At 46.8% G+C, this 25,000-nt stretch overlaps 1 protein-coding gene across 2 annotated transcripts in view; it reads left to right on the plus strand.

Annotated features, from left to right (window-relative positions):
* Window positions 1-24,542, plus strand: part of LOC140903548 (hexokinase-2) — a 62,401-nt gene extending 37,859 nt beyond the window's left edge. The window contains exons 9-18 of one of the 2 annotated variants that reach the window (XM_073324981.2): window positions 562-795; window positions 2,198-2,502; window positions 3,826-3,974; window positions 6,875-6,994; window positions 9,215-9,310; window positions 10,284-10,383; window positions 11,950-12,133; window positions 14,025-14,180; window positions 17,895-18,128; window positions 19,432-24,542. In XM_073324981.2, the coding sequence (XP_073181082.1) occupies window positions 562-795; window positions 2,198-2,502; window positions 3,826-3,974; window positions 6,875-6,994; window positions 9,215-9,310; window positions 10,284-10,383; window positions 11,950-12,133; window positions 14,025-14,180; window positions 17,895-18,128; window positions 19,432-19,576 (1,723 nt within the window). In that variant the 3' untranslated portion in view covers window positions 19,577-24,542. The remainder of the gene's footprint in view (window positions 1-561; window positions 796-2,197; window positions 2,503-3,825; window positions 3,975-6,874; window positions 6,995-9,214; window positions 9,311-10,283; window positions 10,384-11,949; window positions 12,134-14,024; window positions 14,181-17,894; window positions 18,129-19,431) is intronic. The other variant, XM_073324984.2, reaches the window with a different exon arrangement.
* The last annotated feature ends 458 nt before the right edge of the window (window positions 24,543-25,000 follow it).

Here is a 25,000-nt window from a genome sequence, read left to right on the forward strand (position 1 = left end):
CCACCATTGATAACTGCTCTTTGAGTATGTTTTTTCATCCGGTTGTGAACTCACCTTCAAGTAATTTCATCTAGATCTCATTTCCCCAGTTTATGAGAATGTCAAGTGGGACTGTTTCAAAAGCCTTGCTCAAATCAAGATGCATCACGCCTTCTGCTTCCATCTATCCATTAGGCCGGTAATACTGTCAAGGAAGGAAATGAGGTTGGTTCGGCATGGTTTGTTCTGACAAATCCATGTTGGCTGTTACTTATCACCCTCTTAAGAGTAAAAGCACTGGAACAAATTTACCAAGGGAGGTTGTGGAACCCCCAACACTGGAGGTTTTTAAGAAGAGGTTGGACTATCCCTGTCAGGGATAGTCTAGATAATACTTAGTCCTGCCTCGTTGCTGGGGATTGGACTAGACGACCTATCGAGGTCCCTTCCAGTCCTATATTTCTATGTCATTAACCTCCAGGATAAGAGGTGGGACTGGCAGAAATCTTGGGCCTGTAACACGTTGAGTTAACTCAACAGTATCTCAGGCTACTCCACTGAACTCCTTTTTTTGCTCTTCAGAGAGAAGGAAGGGCTACAAAAAGCCCACGAGATCTTGACCAGGCTCGGCCTGGACCCATCTGCAGAAGATTGCATAGCCACCAAGCATATCTGCCAGATCGTCTCCACACGCTCGGCGAACCTCTGTGCTGCTACCCTGGCCGCAGTGCTGCGCCGCATCAAGGAGAACAAGGGAGTCGACAGGCTCCGCTCCACCGTCGGCGTGGATGGCTCGGTGTACAAGAAGCACCCCCAGTAAGCCTGGGGACCTAAGTGAGGCTAGCAATGCGTTTGCGAGGAAATGGCCCTGGGGGTCATTCTGCAGCTCGATGGGGTTGAAAGCAACCCAGTCCCAGAGCACTTAAAGGGCTGTGACTCCCAGTAATGTCCGTGAGAGTCCTGTATGCTGTTCATGGCTGTAAGCGGCTGGGACTCACCCCTGCGGCGCCTCCTGCTGGTGTCCTGGGAATTAGCTCCACTTCCAGCCTTGGAGGGCCCTCTGCAGGCCGGTGTCCCGCTTACGCCGGGCCCCCGTGTCTCTCCCAGTGCCCCTTGTACACCGGGGCGCTGCCCCCTGGCAGTAACCCCTCACTTGCAGGGTCTCCCCGCCCTGGGGAACCCCCACCCCCTATCCCTACCTCGCCTCAGTCGTAGGCTACTGCCAGTCACTAGCTAGCCCCCGCGCCCTGGGGCAGACTGCAGTATGAGCCACTCATCACAGAGGCAGCAAGTCCAAACCCAACTTTGCCTGTCTAACCTTGGGCTGTCCCCTGCAACCCCAGTACCTGTTGGGCCTAATACTAGGCCGCAGTCTGGGGCTTTCCTGGCTGGAGCTCCCCCAGCTCCTCAGGCCCTTCCCCAGCCCTGCTCTAATCTAGGTACTCTGCTTAGGTCCCTGCAGCCAGGTCCCTCCCTCTCAGAAGCTAGAGAGTCTTTTTGGCTTCAGCTCAGCAGCCCCTTTATAGGGTCAGCTGAGTCTGTTTGTTTGGCTCCCTATCAGCCCACCCTAAGGCTCCCAGCCCCGGCCCTCTCCCAGGGCTGGCTTTTAACCCCTTTGGGCTGGGAGCGGGTGACCACCCTGCTACAATTGCCCAAATCAGTAGTGTATCAGTTAAGGCACAAGCAAGGTCACTTTTAATAGATTGCATGGTTTGTAACAAGCCTCTAAATTTGTGTTGGAACTTAGAGCATGAGGCCTGGGAATTGGACCCCCGTAGGTTGCAATCTGAGAGGCAGGGTAGTCCAGTGAATAGGGCGCAGGCCTACAAGCGTGGAGACCCATGTTCTAATCCCAGCTGTGCTGGGACTCTGTTTTCCCAGCTTTCCTGCCAGTCTGAGGTGCCACCAGTGTTAATGTTTGTAAAAATGCATTGAGTGAAAGGGCTTTACAGGAGGGCATGGAAGAAGTTAAAGAGCTGCAGGAAAAGGCCTTCAGAAGCTTGTCCATCAGTGGATAAGATCTTGCGCTACAGACCTAAATGAGGTCTAGCTTTGCGTAAGGCTCAGTGGGGTATAGGCAACAGGGATTGAACCTGGGACCTCTGGATCTAAAAGCACGAGTCTCCCTTAGCTGTCTATATGTGGGCCAGCCACCAGTAGAGGGGCCTGGAGCACCACGCTCAGTGGGTGACACTCACTTCCCCCTCTGTCTGTGCAGTTTTGCTCGGCGCCTTCAGAAGACTGTGCGGAAGCTGCTGCCAGACTGCGACATCCGATTCGTTCGGTCGGAAGACGGGAGCGGCAAAGGGGCTGCTATGGTCACGGCAGTGGCCTACAGGCTAGCAGCCCAGCAGAAGGCAAGGCAGAAGACCCTGGAAGCCCTGAAGCTGAGCCATGAACAGCTGCTGGAGGTGAAGAATAGGATGAGGATCGAGATGGAGAGGGGACTGAACAAAGAGTCGCACCCGGACGCCACTGTGAAAATGCTGCCCACTTACGTGTGTGCCACTCCAGATGGAACAGGTAACACCCTGTTTGTGTGAACGCTCCTGTCCCCTCCCGGATAGAACATCAGACTGTCAAGGGGCCAGAACCTGCAATCTGAGCTCCTTTGTATTTCAGGGTTTGGATCTGCCTGGTTGGGGCTCTGCCTGGTGAGTGCTTGGCCGCTCTGCCTGGTGGGTGCTTGGCATCCCCCGGCCCTGACCCCATTCCACCCCTTCTCCCAAGTTCCCGCCCCTGCCCTGCTTCTTCTCCACCTCCTCCCCCTCCCTCTCAGAAATTCCTAAGCACCGCCAAACAGCTGTTAGGCGGCAGCGGGAGGGAGCAGGAAGCGCTGGGAGGAAGTGGGAGGAGTGGGGGACGTGGCACGCTCGGGGTGGGGAGAAGGAGGCGAGGAGTGGGGAGCTTGGCTGCCAGTGGGTGCAGAGCACCAGCTAATTTTCCCCCGTGGGTGCTCCCGCCCCGGAGCATCCACGGAGTTGGCGCTTGTGTGCTGCCTAATCCACTCAGGCCCTGTCTCAGAGTGGACTCTCAAGCTGGCACTGGGCATTAACAAACACGAGTCACTGAGGAACAGGGTGGCTCTCTGGGGACTGTAGCCCTATATTTTTGGACTTCAGATTTGCGCATGCCGTTGGGGTTTCTCATGCACACTTCGAAGCAAAGAAAGTTCCGGAACAGTTTCCAAGGAAACGTGGCCCAGTGGGTAGAGCACTGGACTAGGACTTTGTTCACCTGGGTTCTACTCCTGACTCTCCCACTGACCTTGCAGCGTGACTGTAAGCAGGTCACTTCCATGCTCTGTGTCCCTACTTCCCCTCCTGCACCTTCTCCGCTTTAAGAAAAGGAGTACTTGTGGCACCTTAGAGACTAACCAATTTATTTGAGCATAAGCTTTCGTGAGCTACAGCTCACTTCACATGGCTGTTACTCTGAAACTTGTCCGCTTTGTCCATTTAGATTGAAGCACGTAGCACAGTGAGGCCCTCGTCTCAGTTGAGGTTTCTATGCGTTGTCTTGGTACAAAGCATAATGGGGACGGAGAATTGGTCCTCCATGGTTCCTTCCGATTCTCCAGAACAGAAGAGTTCAGAGGGTGGATTCTGATCTCTCACTGGTTTAACTCCCATGACATCAGTTTTCACTGGTCTGTATGAGGTTGGGATTAACCTCTCCATTTCCAGGCTCTTCGTGTCGCCTGCTCGCTTTACTTTGCATTCCTCGGGTGCTCCGCTGCCTGCAGATGAGAGGTTGGGGCTGGCTGGGTCTTTGGGGTGATCTGGGTACATCATTCGCTGGCAGCCCCTGTGGACAGTGTTGTAACTGCCTTCGTTTGGGTTTCAGAAAAAGGCGACTTCCTGGCCTTGGATCTCGGGGGAACGAATTTCCGTGTGCTGCTCGTGCGTGTGCGGAGCGGGATTAGGCGCGGCGTTGAGATGCACAACAAGATCTACTCCATCCCGCAGGAGGTCATGCAGGGGACAGGAGAGGAGGTGAGCCAGGGCCAGCTTGAAAGGAGAAGAGGGGGCGTCTCGCCTGAAGTGTCCTAGTGGTTACGGTACGGGGTGGGAGCTGGGCCACCTGGCTTCTAGCCGTGGCTCTTGCCCCAGCCTGTTCTTTACCCTGGACAAGCCCCTTCCCCCTTCTGTACCTCCGTCTTTAAAATGGGGTGGTGATACCATTTACGAAGTGCTTTGACATCTAAGGGTGAGAAGTTACACAGAAATGTTGTTATTATAGTGTGGTTTAGGATCTGAAATTACACAGTCCAGCAGACCGACATGCTTGGACACCAAAGATGGATGCACTAGTAACGTCTATCTGTAGAACCGTCAAAACCATTTCAGGTAACTCATACTGCTGCAATAGTGTTCTCCATCCATAGAATGCAGACACTTCGTAAAGGTGTGCAAAGATCATATTTTATGGGTAGTGAAACGGAGGCACAGAAGTTGAGTGACTTCCCAGAGTCACACGGTGACTTAAGTATAATTCTGCAAAGTATTTCAGGCTGTTTAGTAGCATTTCTCAGTAGTTGCACTGGAGCAAATTCTGGGCACTGTTGCCTTTTGCCCCATTATAAAATGTATACAGATGCAGCTGTTCTGTGCTCACTTGTCAGTGTTATAAATGATAATAAGGGACCACGGCAAGAGGGCTTGGTGAGGAGAGGGGGAGCAGGGTGTCGGTGTGATGTATTCATGCCATGTAAATATTCAGACACCTGCAAGAAGATGAGATTTGGGGTGTCAGTTCAGCTTGCAGCCTAGCTGGGTGTGTTCCTGTTAAAAGACCAAAGAAATAAGCCTTGCTAATATTTCACAGCCAGAGTAAGATCAAAACCATGGGCCCAGGTCCACGGTTGTAGAACAGTGCCCCACATTTAGCATTCCCATCTTGCACTGTACTGACTATATCACGCCCATGGGGCTCTGTTAATCCATCCTTGCTCATATCTCCTGTCACACGGCCGCCTTCCAAGGAATCCAGCTGTTCTAGCAGCCAGCCTGACCCCTCAAGCTCTTGCTTTGTCCCTGAAACCCATCTCCTGAGTCTGGAAAACAAGCAACAAGGCTCTAAGAAAAGGAGATTCTCCCCTAACTCCCGCCTCTCCAATGCATTGAAATGACTCACTGACGCATTACCCTCCATACCACTCGCAAGAGAGTAAATCACAGATGTTCTAAAATAGAGCTGCAAATGTTGGGAAATCAGCATGACCCAAATTCCTTGCTGTTATAAACCCACTGCCCTGGTAGAATTCAGGCAGCAGAGAATTTATCCCAGCACTAAGCAAATGAAGAGGGTACTGAAGAAGAATTTTCTTCCTGCTTATAATTTTCCCCTGCAATTTCAGTTAGGCCTGGTGTGCACTTAAATTTAGGATGAAAAATCCACACCCCTGAGGGACATAGTTATGTCAACCTAACCCAGGGGGTAGAAGTAGCTAGGCTGATGGAAGGATGCTTCAGTTGACCTACCTATGGTCAGTCGGGGAGGTGAAGTTCCTACAGCAACGGAAAACCCCCTTCTGCTGCTGTAATCTGCAGCTACACTATGTGGGGCCATAGTGGCATAGCCCCCATAATGCAGAGAAGCTCTTTAGATCAGGATAACTGATGCGAACACAACCTTAATTCTAGTGTTGCTCTGTGCTGGTGGACAGCTTCCACCCCAGAGGTGGCTGTGGGCTTCCACCCCAGAGGTGGCTGCATTGATGATGCCCCCTCTTGTGAGGTGCCAAACAGCTCTTTGGAGAGATTGAGCCTCCTCAACACCCACTGCATCAGCGACAGTGGAGCGTGATCTCGGCAATGCAGATCAGCCCCCAGATTCATCGGCTGATCAATTTCAAGGCCAGATGGGACTGTTGTGATCATCTGGTCTGACCTCCTGCAGAATAAGGGCCAAAGAAGCTTGCCTAATAACTTCTGCATCAAGCCCATAACTTCTGTTTGAGCTATAGCGTAACTGTTTAAAAAGAGAAAAAGTCTTGATTTAAAGACTTCAGATGTACCACATCCCTGGGTCAGTTGCTCCAATGGTGAGCTAATCTCACTGTTTAGAAATAAAGAGCTTTTTTTTTTTAAAGTCTGAATTTGTTTTAGCTTCAGCTTCCAACCCCTGGATCATGTTCTGCCCTTTTCTGCTCAATTAGAACTGGCTGCTATCTGAAATCTCTTCCCTGTGTAGGTATTTACAGACCATAATCAAGTCACTTTTTGACCATCTCTTGGATCAACCAAATAGATTGAGTTCCTGTAGCCTCTCACTACAAGGCATGTGTCTCTTAAGTTTGTAAAGAGCTTTTGCATTCCTCTGGGTGAAGAACACTGTATTAACGTTGAACCAACACAGTTTGTTTAGTTTTTTAACCTGTGTGAGAAATGCAGAGAAAAATCTTTTAAATAAAGAAAAGGGGGCTGAAGGAGAAAAGCCTGAAACTTCAGGTGATAACTTTGGGGCTGAGATGGGGTGGGGTTTGTATCCCATTGCAGATGGGTAACCCAGCCCCAAATTGGCTGTGTGCGGATTCAGGCATCACCTGAGTTTGGAGTTAGATTTTTATGGCTCTAGACTTTGTGTTGCTGGTAACTTATCCCCATCAAGCCCTCCAGTGCTCCCATTGAATTCAGTGCTCAGGATAAGGCCCAATGTGACTGTGTTTTAAATTTTGACTATATATAGCTAGGTGCCGCTGTATAATTAGCTACAGGAGGAAGACCTCAATGGAGATGGATTTTTCACTACTTGGTTATGCAGCTGAGTTGACGTGGTAGCCCATTGATCTTTGCTAGTACCAGCAGACACACTCTTACTTAGCTGGTAGCCTGGTACTTAATCAAGTTTTCCGCAGTTACTAAAGCAACTGCCTCTGGTTGTCTGTCTACAGCTGTTCGATCACATCGTCCACTGCATTTCTGACTTCCTGGAATACATGGGGATGAAGGGCGTGTCACTTCCTATGGGATTCACCTTCTCTTTCCCTTGCCAACAGAATAACCTTGATGAGGTAACCTATATCCAGCTACCTGGTATCTGTACCTACTAACTAGCCTGTATTGCTACACTGTTCAGAAACAGAGGGAAGGATTAGAAGATGACATCCTCGTTTTCAAACTTCCTTTTCCTGTTTCACTTGTGAGTCTGTTGCCACCTCTAGACATTTCTCCTTATCTTGACCCTACCTGACCTGAAATCTTGCTTATGCCCTACCCCCTTTCCATCCTATTGTAGTTCCCTCTTCCATAGTCTTCCAGAACACCGTTGGCAGAGCAGTTCTGCTCCAAGATGGACCATCGTCGACCTCCTCCTTAGTTACCTGCCCGGGCTTCCTAGCCACATCAAAATTCTCTTTGTGCCTCTCTGACCACTCTAATCTCATCTTCATTGTGTCCCAGCAATCCTGGGGCTAAATCCTACTAGAGGAAAGCTGCCCATAGTTGTCTTTCGCAAACTGTACTCTCTTGGTCCTCATCTCTGTCCCTTCCAGGTTGCTCTCCATGGAGGGATGTCCTGTGACTTGTCATACCCTCGTCTGTGATAGTTCTTAAATGTCATTATTACTATGTATGTTTTTATTAATTCCACCCACAAGCAATGCTGGGCATATCAAAGGAGAGGTCCCTGCCCCAAAGAGCTTATGATCTAAATAGAGCAAATGTAGATAGAGGGTGCAATACAACATTATTCCCTGGCTCTCCTTAGTTCCTGTCGTGGACCAGGATGCGAGTGGTCAGACCTAGTTGTCAGAGCAGTGATGGTCAGGCCTAGTGGTTGGAGCAGGCATTAGGAATTGGAGTTGCGGGGGTCGGAGCCGGGGGTCAGTCAGGAATCAAGCCAAGGGTTGGAGCCAGAGTCACTATCGTGGGCTGGGGTGCAGAAGCAAGGAACTGGAACAAAGCAGGAAGACAGGGCCTCTGATGTAGCAGCCAGCCAAGGATTCACCTAGTTGCTCGGACAATTTCCTGTGCCTCCTCTGGCTTAAATAATGAGTCTGAGCCAATCAGAGGGGCTAGATGTCTCCTCCAATCAGGAGTTGCATGGGTGGTGCCTCTGGTGAGCTAGGGTCCACCGGCTCGTGCTCCCCACTGGTGCCAGCAGGCTGCTGAGTGGTGGCTGTAATCTCCAGGGGCCCAGATTCAAGACCTGCAATCCCTCATTTTTTTTCTTATTACTTCCCCTTCTGACCATCCACTTTGTCGCTTTAGTTCATTTTTAACCCTTTCCCTACCAAGAACTTTCCAACCCCCGCCCCCTCCACCCTCTAACATCCAGAGTCCTTTCCTTTTTAAACCTCACCTTAAACCTTCCTTTTCTTTCTAGCATCTTAACTCTCCCTGTAAAGCCTATTGCAATGCCATGTGTGAAAGAGCTTGGTGTGTTTTAAAAAACAAACAAACAACGAATTGGAATTGGTTTGTTAAGATGTCACGTCGCAGAGCTATTTACTGCAAATATTTCGGTGAACATCTGCCAGGACTAATGGGAACATCAATGGGAAGCTTTTCCCCAGGCAGGAATGGGAGCTAGGCATCCATTGATGCCTTAAAAAAACTCCTCCTGTGTTAATAACCTGTATCATTGCAACAAAGAGGAGGACACAGCTCTAGTTAATATTGACGAAAACAATATCTAGGCTCCGCCCTCTGTGTGTAGCAGTATCTGCTGAAAAACATGTACCATTCAGGTCAGCTGGTGTCCTCCTATATCAAAAGGTGATTTAAAGCTCTCCCTTAAATAGGTTCTGAGTAGGCTGGCCAAGAGTTTGAACACTGTGCCCAACTTGTTGCCTTAAAGGGGCCTGATTTTAAGGAATTCTTGAGCCTTCTCTCATAAAAATGGCCATACTGGATCAGAACAATGGTCCATCTAGCCCAATATCCTGTCTCCGACAGTGGCCAGTGCCAGACCTTTAGGAGGGAGAGGGGTTGTACAGAACAGGACAATTGGGGTGATCCACCCCCGTCTTCCCTTCCTGGCCTCTGGCAGTCAGAGATTTAGGGTCACCCTGAGCATGAGCTTGCATCCCTGACCATCTTGGCTAATAGGTTTACTCTCAAAATCAGACCCTTTAAGTTACCACCAGTTGGGCACCTAAAATTACTAGTTGATCTTAAATCTTGACCACAGTCCCCTTTAGCCGTGTATGTGAACAGATGTAGCTACAAAAAGCACTCTTACCGGAACAGATCTTAAGTGACTGTATTGTATCTTTTGTTCTCTTTTTAAGGGGATACTTCTGAAATGGACTAAAGGGTTCAAAGCTACTGGCTGTGAAGGAGAAGATGTGGTGAACCTGTTGAAAGAAGCTATTCATAGGAGAGAGGTGAATGTCCATGGGACAACTGATCTGAGCGATCAGTGTGCAAATGAAAGGGAGAATTTGCGACTAGTCACTCAGATAATCCAGATCTGTTTGGAATTCTCACTGCAGCTAGAAAGGAAATTTACTTGGCTGAGCGTAAGGTCAGAAAATGGCTAAATGACTGTCGTATCTTACTCCTCACCAAGGGTTGGACTTGGGACCTCCAAAGCTAAAAGCGAGGGTCTCTACAGCTTGAGCGATTGGACTAAGGCCCTAGCTGGCAACTGTAGCAGATTTAGGTGTGCTGTGCTGCTGTGAATTCGGGAACACATAACGTGCTCTGAAAAAGGGCATTAGGTGAACTTCTTACAGCTGCAGGTTCTAACACTAGCAAGGTCATCCCGGCTCTTCAGCATGCCAGTGTAAATGAGCCAAGTTACAGGCAGTTTTACCTTGTTTGGGGTATTTTGGATCAGGCCCAGCTTCCTAAAGTGCTTGGCTCTGCAGATGAACAATCCTAAATACAAAATATGGCCATCTGAGGCAAGTCTACACTGGTGGGGAGGAGACACGTCTGCGAGTCTGAGTCCATGTCTTGTGCCATGAGGCTAAAAAATAGCAGCGAGACATTCCGAGTCTGGCTGGAGCCCAAGCTCTGGGACTCTCCCAACCTGCAAAGTCGGAGGCTCCCATAATCCAGGCTCCAGCCCGAGCCTGAACGTCTGCACCACAGTTAAAAGCCCCTTAGCCTGAGCCCAAGTCATCTGGCACGAGTCAGCCGCATGTGTCTAAATGCCGTGTAGACGTGCCCTTAGTTGCTTTGATCCCAGTAATGGGAGATGTATAAAACCAACATAGGGAGACTTCAAAAAGTCAGGTCCTTTCTGCTCTGCATCATTCACGTTGAGGGTGTTGCTCTGAATGCAACAGTGAAAGGGCGCATAGAAGGTGCTGGTTCTTCCAGAATAACGCATGGTAGCCCTTTCTTCCCCAGGAGTTTGATCTGGATGTGGTAGCAGTGGTGAATGACACAGTAGGCACCATGATGACCTGTGGTTATGAAGATCCTTATTGTGAAGTCGGGCTCATCGCTGGTAAGAACTGAAGCTTTACATAACAAACCAATCTCTCCCCCGTACCCAGTTCCTATTCTGTACACCACTCACGTCCTTTTTCTTTTAGCTATTCCCCCGGAGAGCTAGTACACATCAGAAATTTCCACCAGTGGTGGGGAAAAATGTTAAAATCTTTAAAATTTCAATGAAAAATGGCAGCCAGTGAAAATCTTTTGCTTTCCCCCATCCCCAAACAATTTCATTTCCTTGAGTATTTGGGACCAAATTCAGACGTGGTATAAGCAGGTGTAATTCTATTACCTTCCACGGTGAAAGACTATGAAGGACGCTGGTAATGATAAAGAATTCCTCCTGGTCAATACTTTAGGTTTCGTGGGTGGCGTGTTTTGGCAGGCCTAAGCCATCAGGGTGATCTTATCGCTTCATTCTTGAGAGGCTCACGTAAGGCTCATTGCTTTTTCCCAAGCTGTTTAAGCTCAAGAGAACGGCCGTTGTGTAGCCCAGGCTGCAGAGATAGTGTCACATAAGACTGTGAAATTTGCATCGACAGGGTTGCACAGAGTAATAGTAAAACCCCCAAACTCTGTTGCCCGCTTTCTAACAAAGAAACTTCTTAATTTAGCACGTCTGAACTCATACCGGACAATGATCTACCGGGTTAGCTCCATTGACTTCAGTGGAATTGTCAGCAGAATATTTGGCCTTCAGCAGACTGTGAACTGGAATTTTCTGCGATTTCAAAATTTGTTTTTGTTCTGAATTGGAACAAAACACTGAATTTCAAAATTTCCACAGAACAAAAATTTTGAAGAAAAATTGCTTTGGGGTCAATTTAACTGGCTTTTTCTTTCGATGTCAACCTTTTTTCAGTTTATGGACGATATAAAATCAGTGTAGAAAAGAAAAACCAAAATGTTCTGTTCCAAAAATGTCAAAAGGGAAATTGCATCAGAGGGGTAGCCGTGTTAGTCTGGATCTGTAAAAGCGGCAAAGAGTCCTGTGGCACCTTATAGACTAACAGACACATTGGAGATTAAGCTTTCGTGGGTGAATACGCACTTCGTCAGATGCATGCAAGGGAAACTCTTTCCATTTTCTCCTTGGCAAAATTTTGTTGTCGAAAACTACATGATCCCATGGAAAATTTAGATTCTGCCCAAGTGACTTTCAGCAAGCTTTAGCACTGGGGTGCAGAACCTACGGCCCGCGGGCTGGATCCGGCCCACTGCTTAATTCCATCCAGCCTGTGGCAAGTCTCGGCGTCTCCCTGTGGGATTGGTGCCATGAACACCGGCTCGCCCCATTGCGGGGGGGAAGCCCGAGCCTCTGTGCCCGCCCCGGGTGGGTGAGCTGAACGTTTTATATTTCTGTCTAAAAAACCCCCACTAAATTTAAGTTGCTTTTTACTTGCGTGTGGCCAGCGACTGACAGCATCTGGGATAGTTCTCTCCCCAGTCTCCCTTAACTACCAGTAGTAGAAGAGCTCTTATCTTCCCCCTTTTTTTTTTTGCTTTCCCTTCCATCCCCTTCAAAGCAAGTGATGTTTCGGGAGCCTCTAGACCTTTCTGTGCTCTTCTGCCACAGGCACGGGCAGCAACGCCTGCTACATGGAGGAGATGAGGAATGTGGAGCTGGTGGAGGGGGACGAGGGCCGGATGTGCGTGAACATGGAGTGGGGGGCGTTCGGGGACAACGGCTGCTTGGACGACTTCCGGACAGAGTTTGATGTGGCTGTGGACGAACTTTCTCTCAATGCTGGGAAACAAAGGTGCGTGTGTGCGTGCGCGGAGCTTTGAAGACTGCCGTGCTTTCCACGCTCTCTTGGAGAACACATGGCATTCAGGGATCTCTCTAGCACATCCTGGGCTGCAGGCCAGGGACTAGGATTTGTCCCATTAGCTTCATGACATGGTACCTGAGCATCACGAAGATTCCTCCCCGTTTTTCTGACCATCGCCTCGGCAGAATTTAAAATGAACTGAGGCTGGAACTTGGGAAGGAAATTTGGACGCTTACGAAAAAGTCAGCTAGTTTAGTGCGAAGGGCCTGACCCTGTTCTCACTGACACCAGGGGGCTGGAGCAAGCCCTGTGTTATCATCTTTCTTTTTCATCTCTCTGTGCCTCTGTTTTTCCCCCACAGTGTGCGGGGGGATCGTGCTACAACTTGACTGGGATGGTGTCAGGTTTAACTCACTGGGCCCGATACTCCTCTCACTCTCCCCCTGGTGCGAATCAGGAGTAACTCTGCTGAAGTGTGTGGTGTTTACACTGATGTGCACCCTTGTTAAGTGGCAGGGAAATCCAGCCCATTGTTTTCCGATCGTTGCAAAGAAGGTGCTGTGAGAGACGCAAAGTATTTAAAGGGCAGTCTAGAATTCCTCTACAAACCCATCCTAGAGCCAGGTGGTTCTCACCCCACTGCAGCTGAGCTAAGGCAGGGGGGAGTATTATCTTCATTGTACAGGTGGGGAACTGAGGCACTGGGGGGAAGATTCAGTGACTTGCCTGAGATCACACAGGGAATCGGTGGCAGAGCTGGGCGTGGAACCAAAATCTCCAGAGTCCCAGTCCTTTGCCTTACCCCCAGCCTGTCCTTCCTACCCCATGCTCAGCTGGACCTTTTCATCTCTGTTAGGGGGCTTATTCCTTCACCCACTTACTTCCCTGGTCCTTCTCGCATGAACAGAGAGCAACAATACCCGAAGTCCAAAGGTGCAAACAATTCGATGTTTATTGGGGTGAACTTCCAGCAAGCATGATTCCAGTTTCCTTCCTTAGTGTCCCCCTTCCCAGCTCTGACACCACAGAGCCTTACACCTGGGTCCCTGTTCCCATTCCTGCCATTAGCCAAACATGGTTCCAATTTCCCTACCCCTATTCCTTGTTCCCATTTCCCCCTTTAGCAAAATGTGATTCCAATTTCCTTACCCCCATTCCCTGTTCCCATTTCCCCCACCCACACACCCACCCACTCACTTCCTGATCACTGCAGGCTATACACTAAAACTTGAGTTCTGCTTTGCTATACCTTAACCAATCATTTTACTGAAATTTAACTAACCAATCCTAACATATTGTAACACGATTATGTAACCAATTATATCCCACCACCTTAATTAGTTTACTCCCAGCAAAATTAATTATACAGCAGACAGGAACAATCACAGAACCAGACAGAGATTATACAGACAAACAATAGCAAAGTGGGAACTATAATCACAAAACAATACAGAAGTGAGGATTTCACATCCCAGCTATTGATAAGTGAGTTCTTGCCAGACAGGATGCTATCAGACTAAGTTTCCTTTTACATTTTCTAGGCACTTCCCTTTCTCTGGAGGTGACAGGCATTATCAGGACAGGATTGTATTCCTAACAGCCCTATAGCACCTTATTTCAATGTGACTAGTTTGGAATGTGAGGATGTGACCGGTCGCTTCCCAGCTTATGGCTGCCTCTGTTGCTTAGCCAAAGGCCTTAGCCTAAGCACAGGGCCTCAGACTGTCACAGTAAGAGAAGGACCTTACACCGGCAGACGGTGATTTTGATTCTTTCTTTTATACCTCTATAACTAGCCAAGTGATAAGAATACACCTACATTCTTAGAGTACAGGCCTTTACCGACTGGCCTGAATATCTATATCCTAACAAACTCCAGGTTTGAAAAAATGATCAGCGGGATGTACCTGGGCGAGATTGTCCGAAACATCCTCATCGACTTCACCAAGCGGGGGCTGCTGTTCCGGGGGCGGATCTCCGAAAGGCTGAAGACCAGGGGGATATTTGAGACGAAGTTCCTGTCTCAAATTGAGAGGTGAGATTCCAGACACAGAACGGAGGGGTTGGAAAGAAAGGGAAGGTGGGTGAACGAAGACACTTGCTCCTTTCCTACAGATGGGATGTAATCGAGTTGGGGAAAGTATATACAATGAAATTTAGCAAGGTCTTAAGTACAGCTGGAGGGGAGGGGGGAGAGGAATAGATTTTTTTCGGTTCAATATTTTATTCCAAAATATTGGATAAAAAATAGTTTTCATGTTTCACCATAATTGATATATGTAATTTTTTTTACATTTTTGGCAAATGGAAATATTGCTATGGGGTTCATAGACCGAAGTGTCATATGACCTGAAACTGAGCAATTTGTTTTGATTTCAAGCCTTTTCGTACCATTTTGGAGTTTTTAATAAAATTAAAGGACATTTTGAAATAAAACACTGATATTTTTTCAGATTTTTTTTTTTAAAATTGAAATGATTGGCGAAATGTTTTGGTGTTGCCAAATCCGTATATATATTTTTTTGTCTCTCCCCCCCGTGTCAGACAAAACATTTTGCCCAGTTGTGGTTTTCAGCGTTCAGCAGCTTGCCGGATTCTAGCCCCCACTTATCCCACTCGGTCCCTTGCAGGGTCTGCTTCTTGCAGAACAATGTCATGCCCAGGGTTTTCATGCTGCATTACAACCAGTCCCCCGCGCAGCAGTGACTGTTAATCCCTATTTGTTTGTAATATCACTGACCCAATGTTTTCTTCCTGAAATACTTTCCTTCTTGCGCACGCATGCTACAGTTTGTTGTGTGGTTACTCGCGGATGCTGCCTTGCACGCCCTGCTCGGCTGCAGTGTTGATCTTTAACTGTTGCCGTTTTTAAAAAATGTCATCCATTAAAGCATTGGGGGAACGTGGGGAGGGGTAGGAAGAGGCTCTGATTCCTGATTGACTCACACGATAAAACTCCACAAGAAATTCCAAAATTCCCAAAAATCTGCCATGCAAGCAGCAATCAGGAGCCTCTAATGTCGTTCTAAGGAAGTCAGTGGAATTTCATCCGAGTCATATTAGATCCAGAATCCTTCCAAATTCTCAGATGTACATATGAGTTCCATGTAAATAACTAGGTAGAATCCCAGGGCTCTGGCTGTGACACTGTCAAAGTTGTGGGTGTTTTGGGTGGTGGAGGAAGAACCAAAGCAGTGACTGCAGAGCTCTCTATTCCCGCTGCACTAGATATTAACAAGCTATTGTTAACTGGAGGAGCAACTTCTGCACTCATAATCAGGGGCTTTATGAAGCAATCACCACTCTGATTATGATGTAAACTTAGTTCACACTCGTGAGAGCTGCTGAGTGGAAAAACAGGGATTTTCAAAGGTACCAAAGGGATTTAGGTACCCAGATCTCATTAAAATCCAGTGAGAGTGGGGCGTCTAATTTCCTTAGACCCCTTTGGAACTCCCACTGTACGTGAAATGCTGCCCCGTTACTACCCAACAGATCTGCCTCCTGGGTATTCAGTCAGCTCTGCTGAGCTGAGTGACAAATAGAAGCATTAAGTTTGAAAGGCACTTTAAGTGACTTAGGTGCTCTTGAAAATGAGGCTGGCTCCTAAGTCACTTAGGCGTTGCAACACTGACTGGAGCATCACCTAAATACCTTTTCAAAAACAAAATGAGACAAGGCAGGTGAGGTCCTATCTTTTATTGGACCAACTTGAATGGGCGGAAGGGACAAGCTTTTGAGCTTCACAGAGCTCTTCCTCAGGTCTGGAATCATAAAATATCAGGGTTGGAAGGGACTTCAGGAGGTCATCTAGTCCAACCCCTGCTCAAAACAGGACCAATCCCCAACTAAATCATCCCAGCCAGGGCTTTGTCAAGCCTGACCTTAAAAACCTCAAAGGTTTTTCCCACCACCTCCCTAGGTAACCCATTCCAGTGCTTCACCACCTTCCTAGTGAAAAAGTTTTTCCTAATATCCAACCTAAACTTCCCACACTGCAACTTGAGACCATTACTCCTTGTTCTGTCATCTGCTACCACTGAGAACAGTCTAGATCCATCCTCTTTGGAACCCCCTTTCAGGTAGTTGAAAGCAGCTATCAAATCCCCCCTCATTCTTCTCTTCCATAGACTAAACAATCCCAGTTCCCTCAGCCTCTCCTCATAAGTCATGTGTTCCAGTCCCCTAATCATTTTTGTTGCCCTCCGCTGGACGCTTTCCAATTTTTTCACATCCTTCTTGTAGTGTGGGGCCCAAAACTGGACACAGTACTCCAGATGAGGCTTCACCGATGTCGAATAGAGGTGAACGATCACGTCCCTCGATCTGCTGGTGTTATACCAATAAAATAAAAACCAGCAGGATCTTATTAAAGGGGAAAAGGCAAAATGTCACATTTATTGTGAATACAGAAAGAATCCTAGTAAGCAGTTAGTTATAGCTATAACATTCCATTCAATTTCATATTTATTCACACATTCATTCATACAAACATACACACACAGGTTCTGCAAGGTTGTTATCATAGTTACCAGCCTTAGAGTTGCTCATGCCAAGCCACTGGCCAGGTGGCCTGGACATGAGGAGTGAGCAGGGCCTTGTCAGATGCTCATCTGATGCTCCTGGAAGTTGTTTTGCAGAATCAGACCCCAAAGTTCTCACTTTCTAGAGTCCATTTTTATAGGAATTTCTTCCTATGCCAGTCTATGGGAATTGCTTCATCATGCTGTTGCTGAATCAATCAGCAGATAGCACATTCCTGACGGCTCCGTGCTGCTAGATGTTATCTTGTTCTTTGGTTCGCCCATTCTTGAGGCTGTTGGGTGGATTCCAGTCTTGTTACAAAGAATTGCTTTGAGAACAGACTCTGTTTTAGAATGTACTAACACGATTAGCAGCTTGCAAGTTTCACACACAGAGGGAGAGAAACAGTACCAAAAACCAAGAGACCTCTTAATTAGTAATACCCTGGAATTTAAACTATGGGGAATCAAACTCATTTGTGATTTTAATACAGAACTTCTTTAATATGATCCAACACTGGCAATGCCCCTACTTATACAGCCCAAAATGCCGTTATCCTTCTTGGCAACAAGGGCACACTGTTGACTTGTATCCAGCTTCTCATCCACTGTCACCCCCAGGTCCTTTTCTGCAGAACTGTTGCCGAGCCACTCGGTCCCTAGTCTGTAGCGGTGCATGGGATTCTTCCGTCGTAAGTGCAGGACTCTGCACTTGTTGAACCTCATCAGATTTCTTTTGGCCCAATCTCCTAATTTGTCTAGGTCCCTCTGTATCCTATCCCTACCCTCCAGCGTATAGTGACCAGAGGTGGTAACCAGAGTGTCCAAGCTAAACACAAGGTGGGACAGATTGTTAAGCATCAGGCTTTAAAAATCTAGACCTTGTTGCTTTTCACTCTCTTAGTCCCTCGGAACCAGCTCAGGTGCAGGAGAACGAGTTGGAAAATCTCTTCTTCCTTGTGCATCATCAACAGGATTCTTTGCCGAGTTCTGATCACTTACGCCCAGGGCAAGCGGTGGGGCTGCACCAAAGGCAGAACCTGGCCCGCAGAAGCTTTTATGACAGGTCATGCTGCCCGAGAAGGAATGAATTGAGGTCATTCTTTAGATTAGAATTATACTTCCAAAGGCATCCTGAGTTCAGACTGTCCCTGCATTCTGATGTCGACAGCTGGCTTTCTTTACGTTTCTAATGCCTCTATCCTGCCCTGTCTGCCTTCCTCCAGCGATTGCCTTGCTCTGCTCCAGGTCCGCTCCATCCTCCAGCACCTGGGCCTGGAGAGCACGTGTGATGACAGTATCATTGTGAAGGAGGTCTGCACTGTGGTAGCTCGGCGTGCTGCTCAGCTCTGTGGTGCTGGCATGGCAGCTGTGGTGGATAAAATCCGGGAGAACCGCAAGCTGGACTTCCTTAAGGTCACAGTTGGTGTGGACGGGACACTCTACAAACTGCACCCTCAGTAAGTTACCCTGTGTGAGAGTCCCCGGAGGCCAGAGATTGTTCCAAGGGGACGTTAGCGGCCAGATACGACAGTCACAAGCAGGCTACGATGGCAGACATAAGAACCAGGGCTGGTTGAAACTTTTCATCCACCTTTTTTCTGGATGATCCAAAAATATTCATATAGTTCGGTATTCCCCCCCCCCCCCCCCCATGGAAACCAAACATTTGTTTCACATTGAAATGAAAAAAATGTTCACTTTTGGGGTATTGGTTTCCCCCCCTTTCTCCTTCCCAAGGGACTGAAAAAGGGGCGAATGAAAGGGGAAAAATTTGTGTCGAAACAAATTATTTTATTGAGATGAAAAAATTGTAAAAGTCCGTGCAAAACTGAGATTTTTGTTTCTAAATCTTTTGCCAAAAATCTGTGACCATTTCTCAACCAGCCCTAAAACAGTGGGATGAAATTAATAGGCCAGATTTGGGGGGGAGGAAGGAGTTCTGATCCATTAGATGATGGAATATGTTCTGCAGGGAAGGGGTGGAAGCACCCTTGTCTTGGTCACTTAGGAAAGGGCTGGGAGACATACTTTAGAGACCAGGAGACATGCTTTAAAGACAGTATCCGGTCTTGAATGTCCATGACTGCCGTTCGTTTGTGAATAACCATGTTGCTGTGTCTGCATTTTCACTGCTAATTGAGTCAGTGCAGGGCTCAAGAAGCATTCTTCCCTCTGCCCCGGGATGGCTTGTGCAGTGCATTATGGGCTAGACCAGCTTTGAGGATGTCATTTTGGGCAGTTCAGCTTTTCGAAAGTCAGGGACGAAATCCTCTTTGTTGTTCTCGTTCACAAAGAGCAGGTACCAACTGCTATAGCCATGAGGCTGTACTAGTGGCATGAAATGGCTCTCTGCCGGACTGGGAGGTGTTGTTCCTCACCACGTCCCAGAGCATCTCCCTAGTCCACAGCCTGACTGCTCAGGTCCAAGTTTGTACTGTTGGATGGTGCCTAATGTAACCCACCTCAATACAGAGTGGGCCTCTCTTTCCATCGATTGGCTGGCCCACCTAGAGAGGTTTATGGGTGCCTTACTCCATTAGCTCAAGCAGTAGAGATCATGCTGTTAGATGCAGAGGGCTCAGGTTCATTCCCCACAGATGATGCATCCAGATGGTCATTGTGGGAGTGCTGGGGGGAAACTTTGTTCTTCTGACCATCCTCTTAGCCAAGATTAAAATGAACTGAGGCCAAACCCTAGGGTCGAGATGGGGAGCATCAGAGATAGATATACTCATTCCTGTCCTCCTCCACCCGCTGCAGCTTCTCCTCAGTCATGCACGAAACGGTGAGGCAGCTGACCCCGAAGTGCGAAGTGACCTTCCTCCAATCAGAAGATGGCAGTGGCAAGGGGGCGGCACTCATCACAGCGGTGGCGTGCCGGATCCGGGAGGCCGGGCAGCGATAAGAGGGGTCTTTCGGAAGGCTTGGATTTAACAGAGCAAACCAGCGGCCCCCTTCCCACCCTCCAACACACACTCCTTCTCCTGCTCCTCAAGCTCCTAAGACTCTTCGCTTTGCTTGTTCTATCGAGATACCACCACTGAGACCGGAGATGCCGTGTGTTCGAAGTTATTTTCTTAGGAGTTCTATTGCATGCCATAAAACTACCTATCAAGTAAAGCTAAAAGTGTCATCGGGGCATGTAGCTACTTTTCCAGTCAAAGCCCTCTTTGTTTCACCGCAGCCTATTTAAAATACTAATCCTCCCTCCCCAGCCGCAATGGCGTTTGTTCTTTAGCAGTTGAAGGATAATGCCGGAGCAATTAAGACACTGCATTGTCACTTTGGTAGTAAACAATACCTATTTGTATATGTCCAAGTCTTAACATCAGCACACTAGAAAGCAAAACCTCGTTTAAGATTGGGTTAAAGACCTCCACTAGTCTTTTACCCTGATCAAGGCTGTGTTATTTCCATGAAAGTCATGGTAATGCTCTTAAAAGCACAGGGCGCAGCGTTTAAACCAGTGCGTTTGAATCTGCGCCGAAGGATACAAAGTGTCCGTACGGAGTGATGAGTAATATTAAAGTACCTGCTGGATCAAGTTAAAGGTGTTTCTTTAATTTGACCAGCAGAGCATGTGCCTGGAAATACTTGGGGACTCAGGGTGTAGTCCCATTTCCCAGCTTCTCTCCTATTAATATAGTAGTTGGCCAGTGCAGCCGTTGGCGGCCCCTACTGGTGCATGCGTGCATAGAAAAAAAACATCGATGAAATGAACCGTTTCTCTTCCACAACCGTTCAAACACTGTGCCCTCAATTGATGTGGTGAGTTTAGTTTTATTTTTGTCTGTGAACTAGCTCTGTATCTTTAGTCGTAAAAACCCCATAGGTCACGTCTGGATTTATGCACTGTATTTATGTTTCGAGAGATCTTACGTCTTTTATGTATATAGTTGCGAACGGGGGATTGTTATGGACTAGTTTTAATGTGGTTTGAGAGACTAGTGCAGAATGCTCTTTTATTATTATTTAAAGTAACTGTCTGGGAGCAAGGTGGAAGGACTGAAATTTCTGAGGACCGATGTACGGGAGGGGTGCAGTCATTTCAGGTCTTGTATTATCAGGGGAAATGGAAGTATGAAGGCCATGTATTTAGTGCACTAAAAGAAATAGCAGCAGCCAGGGAACAAATTAATTAGTTAGTTCAGAGTCTGATCCTGCTAGTTCTGACTCATGAGTAATCATTGCTCATGGGAGCAAGCCCCCATTGAGGCAAGCACAGTCCTAATTCTGCTTACACTGAAGTCAGTGACAAAATTCCCCTTGACTTTAGCAGTGCAGGAGCAGGTCCTTGGTTTACTCACTGGAATAAACCAGGATTAGGCTCTAGCTGTTTTTAATCTAAAGGGTTAAACATTTTATTCTGCAAATATGTTATTCTTCGCCTCCAGCTCCCATTGAAAGCAACTGGAGTTTTACCATTGGCTTCAACACAAGTTGGGAATCAGGCCGGAATTTCTTACAAGATTCAGTTCCAGTCCTGCAAACACGCACAGTGTTTTGCTTGAAGCATGTGAGTAACCCACTGCCGTTGATGGCTGCACTAACCTGCTTAAAGTTAAACACGTGTGTGAGGGTGCAGGAGCTTGGGTCACTAGTGGCAAAGAAATAAAGGTAATTTTGTCACCCAAAATTTCAAAATCCTTCTGGTTTTCCAAACTGGCATCCCCAAAGCTAACAGCAGGCTTGCTGTGTGGAGCAGAACTCTCCCCACCACTTTGCCTTTTATGATAAAGAGTTAATAATTTTGCCAACAGAAACCTGTGCAGACGAACTCAATTCTCCAATTTCTTGTTTCCAAAACCAGCAAATTCACACACACAATTATGCAATTCCTCACCCACCCTCGCACAAACTTTTTTGTAAATATTTAACACGAGGTAACACACGTCTGGTGATATACACATAAAAACCTCAAACTGACCGTCCGTTTGGAGGGATATAGAATTGTGTGTATTTTTTTTTTGTTTGTTTTTTTTTGTATATTTTTATACTGCTTGGGGTAACTTCTTTACCAAAAGAATCTCTATATAGGGTGTCCATTCCAATAGCACCATTTTAAAGCACGCCACAGGTGTCTCTTGGCATTTTAAATACTTATATTTTTTTATAAGCCACACGATTACAGTATAAAAGAAATGGAAAAATCAAAATTGATGTGTACAGAAATAATGTAAGAGAATCATCCAGTTTAGAAACTTTAGATGAATTTAAATAAATTATCTTAAAAAAAAAAAACAAAAACAGAAAACCATCTCATCCAACACCAAGCAGTTGTGTGTGATTCTTTTACTGGGATTATTAGTATTTGCTTACTGATCAAGGCATTTTTTGCTTTGATTATATCTACTGTACAGTGGAGAGGGTTACAATTGGGGATATATTTATAAACTTGAAGACAAGGGATTATCCGGCGGTTGTATACTGTATTTCACCAGTAGTGAATGAGTTCACTTTTAACATAGATGCTTTCTTTGCAATCAATGACATAGGGGGGCCAAGGCAATCCCTTTTTGTAGCTGATTCGGGGTCTGGTTCAGCAAAGCACTTGGGTATGTGACTTAAGGTTAAGGGCATGTTTAAGTGCTCTGCTGATTCAGGGGCTTGGCAATGCTGGCTGCCCCGTTTCCTTGCAGTACAGTGGGTTACGACTGTGCGAATGGTTTAATTCTCACCTGAGGAGTTGCATTGACGCGAGTGGATCAACTTGCATGAATAAGGGGTTGCAAGATGGAACCAGCCCCTGGGCATGGTCCTTCACCCCTTGCTTATGGGCCCATCCCAATGACCACTGAAGTGAATGGGCGTCCTTTCACTGATTCTTAATGGGCTTTGCAGTGCTCGGCCCTGAAGTGCCCCCTGAACTCGGTGCATGGGAGTAATCTCATGATGTCAATGGGACTACTCATGCACTTTGAGCTAAGCAGGTGCTAGTTTTTTGCTGGATCTGGGCTTTGGTGAGTAGTCCCATTGGAGTCAATGGCACTTAATTGGGTGAGCAAGGAAAGCTACATTAAGTTCTCTGAATGAGGGTCAGATCCAGAATTGCTGAGCACCCGCAATTCCCATTGACTTTGGGAGTGGAAGGCTTCTCGACATGTTTTAGGTGGTGCTCAGCACCAAATACCTGTTCTCTTGCAAATGGAACAGGCATAATGGCAGCAGGATAAGTTACCAGGACTCTCTTTGAGCTTTCTTATCTTGACAAGTGTGTATTTATGTGGCTGGTGGGATTTCTCCCCAGCGTAGGCTCAATGAGATCTGCAAAGAGGTGGGCGCTCTTGAGTGCAAAAGGAAAGCCTTTCCATGTGGGAAGTATTGTTTTAAAATCTCTGTGCTACCAAGTTGTGAGAGCCAGATCCAAACTTTCTCAAAGTTCAGAGGGAATTCCCATCTGAGTTTTTGGTTTGCCCAGTTACAGAGCAATGGGCTAGTTGCGAAGGCTGTCTCCGAGCTTCCCCACAATTTGAATCTGGGGTGGATAGTTCAGGACCCATCTGCCTGTTGTACCTCCTTGTACAGCTTCTTAGGGATGCACTGGGTACACTTGAATTAAGCTGCAGCAGATCATCTCCAGACCATGTATGTCTTCGGCATATGGCTCAGTTGTGTCTATGCGGAATATTTCCTCTGTTCGCTTTAAAAGTACAGTTTGTGCACCTTTCTGTATCGAAAGAGAAAGCATCAGTACACTATATAGAAAGCTGCTACTGTCTTACCATTCCTTCCAGCTTAGGAGCTAGGAGAACTATATTAAGAATTTATAGCTGATGGCAGGTTGTGAATGCAGCTTTTTCAGGGGGACGTTGTTCTTGGTTCAGAAGCTGGCCGATGTGAAATGGAACCGAGAAACATGACAAAGCGGGATTGTAACTTCTAAACCAGAAATTACAATGGGGTGTTATATTAATGTGTGTCAGAATGAGAAAGGAAGATCAGATCATGTAGACGGGCGTTGATTCTCAACGCTGCTCTGTCTTTCCTCCACTAAGAAAATGTTGCCACACGTTTCAGGATGGCTTATTTTTCGTTCCCATTAAGATGCATTTTCTTTGTTCTCTTTATTGTAAGGTTTATTTCTTCTCCAGAAAGGCAGGGATTCAACTTTCAGCAAGCCGGCACTTATTTTTCTTCCGGATGTTAGCTGCCAGGGGTAAGAGAGAGAGAACCATTCTTTCTACCTTACAAATTATTCACTTGGCTGTTACCTTGGATGGAATTTTTATTGGACAAACTATGCAATATTGTGTATGGTAGGAAGAACCTTAACCTGCAGATCTCAGAGCAGAATGAGCTAGACCAGGTGCAAATTATAGTGAAATCTGCCTTTAAGCAACACGCACGATCTAATAAGTCTCTAAATTGCAGTAGAATATTTCAGAGGCAACATAGTCCAGTGGATAATAGGACTCAGAAAAGCTGGGTTCTAGTCCCGGCTCTGCCACTGATTCTCTGCATAAGCTTTCCTCAGAATACCTCCACAACCCCAACTGAACTCAGTGGCTTTGTGGATGTTCAGTCCCACTAAAAATTAGGGCCTTTTAAAAAAAAAAAAAATCAAAAAATCTCTGCGCCTTGGTTTCCCCATCTGTAAAATGGGGATAATACTGCATATTCTTTGTGCAAAGCACTTTGAGATCTACGGGAGGAAAATGCTATGAAAGAGATAAGAATTATTATTCCTTATTGCTTTAAAGCCGTCATTAAAGATGGAGCGTTACTTTTTGGAGGTGACCTTGTGTTGTAAGATTCATAGTATATTTCAGGTTTCAGAGTAACAGCCGTGTTAGTCTGTATTCGCAAAAAGAAAAGGAGGACTTGTGGCACCTTAGAGACTAACCAATTTATTTGAGCATAAGCTTTTCGTGAGCTACAGCTCACTTCATTGGATGCATACTGTGGAAAATACGGAAGATGTTTGTTTTTATACACACAAACATGAAAAAATGGGTGTTTATCACTACAGAAGGTTTTCTCTCCCCCCACCCCACTCTCCTGCTGGTAATAGCTTATGTAAAGTGATCACTCTCCTTACAATGTGTATGATAATCAAGGTAGGCCATTTCCAGCACAAATCCAAGTTTTCTCCCCCCCCCCCCACCCCCCAACAAACCCACTCTCCTGTTGGTAATAGCTTATCTAAAGTGATCACTCTCCTTACAATGTGTATGTTAATCAAGGTGGGCCATTACCAGCAGGAGAGTGGGGTGGGGGGAGAGAAAACCTTTTGTAGTGATAAACACCCATTTTTTCATGATTTGTGTGTTTAAAAACAAACATCTTCTGTATTTTCCACAGTATGCATCCTATGAGGTGAGCTGTAGCT

Source organism: Lepidochelys kempii, chromosome 26, assembly GCF_965140285.1.
Source record: "Lepidochelys kempii isolate rLepKem1 chromosome 26, rLepKem1.hap1, whole genome shotgun sequence".
Lineage (NCBI taxonomy): Eukaryota > Metazoa > Chordata > Testudines > Cheloniidae > Lepidochelys > Lepidochelys kempii.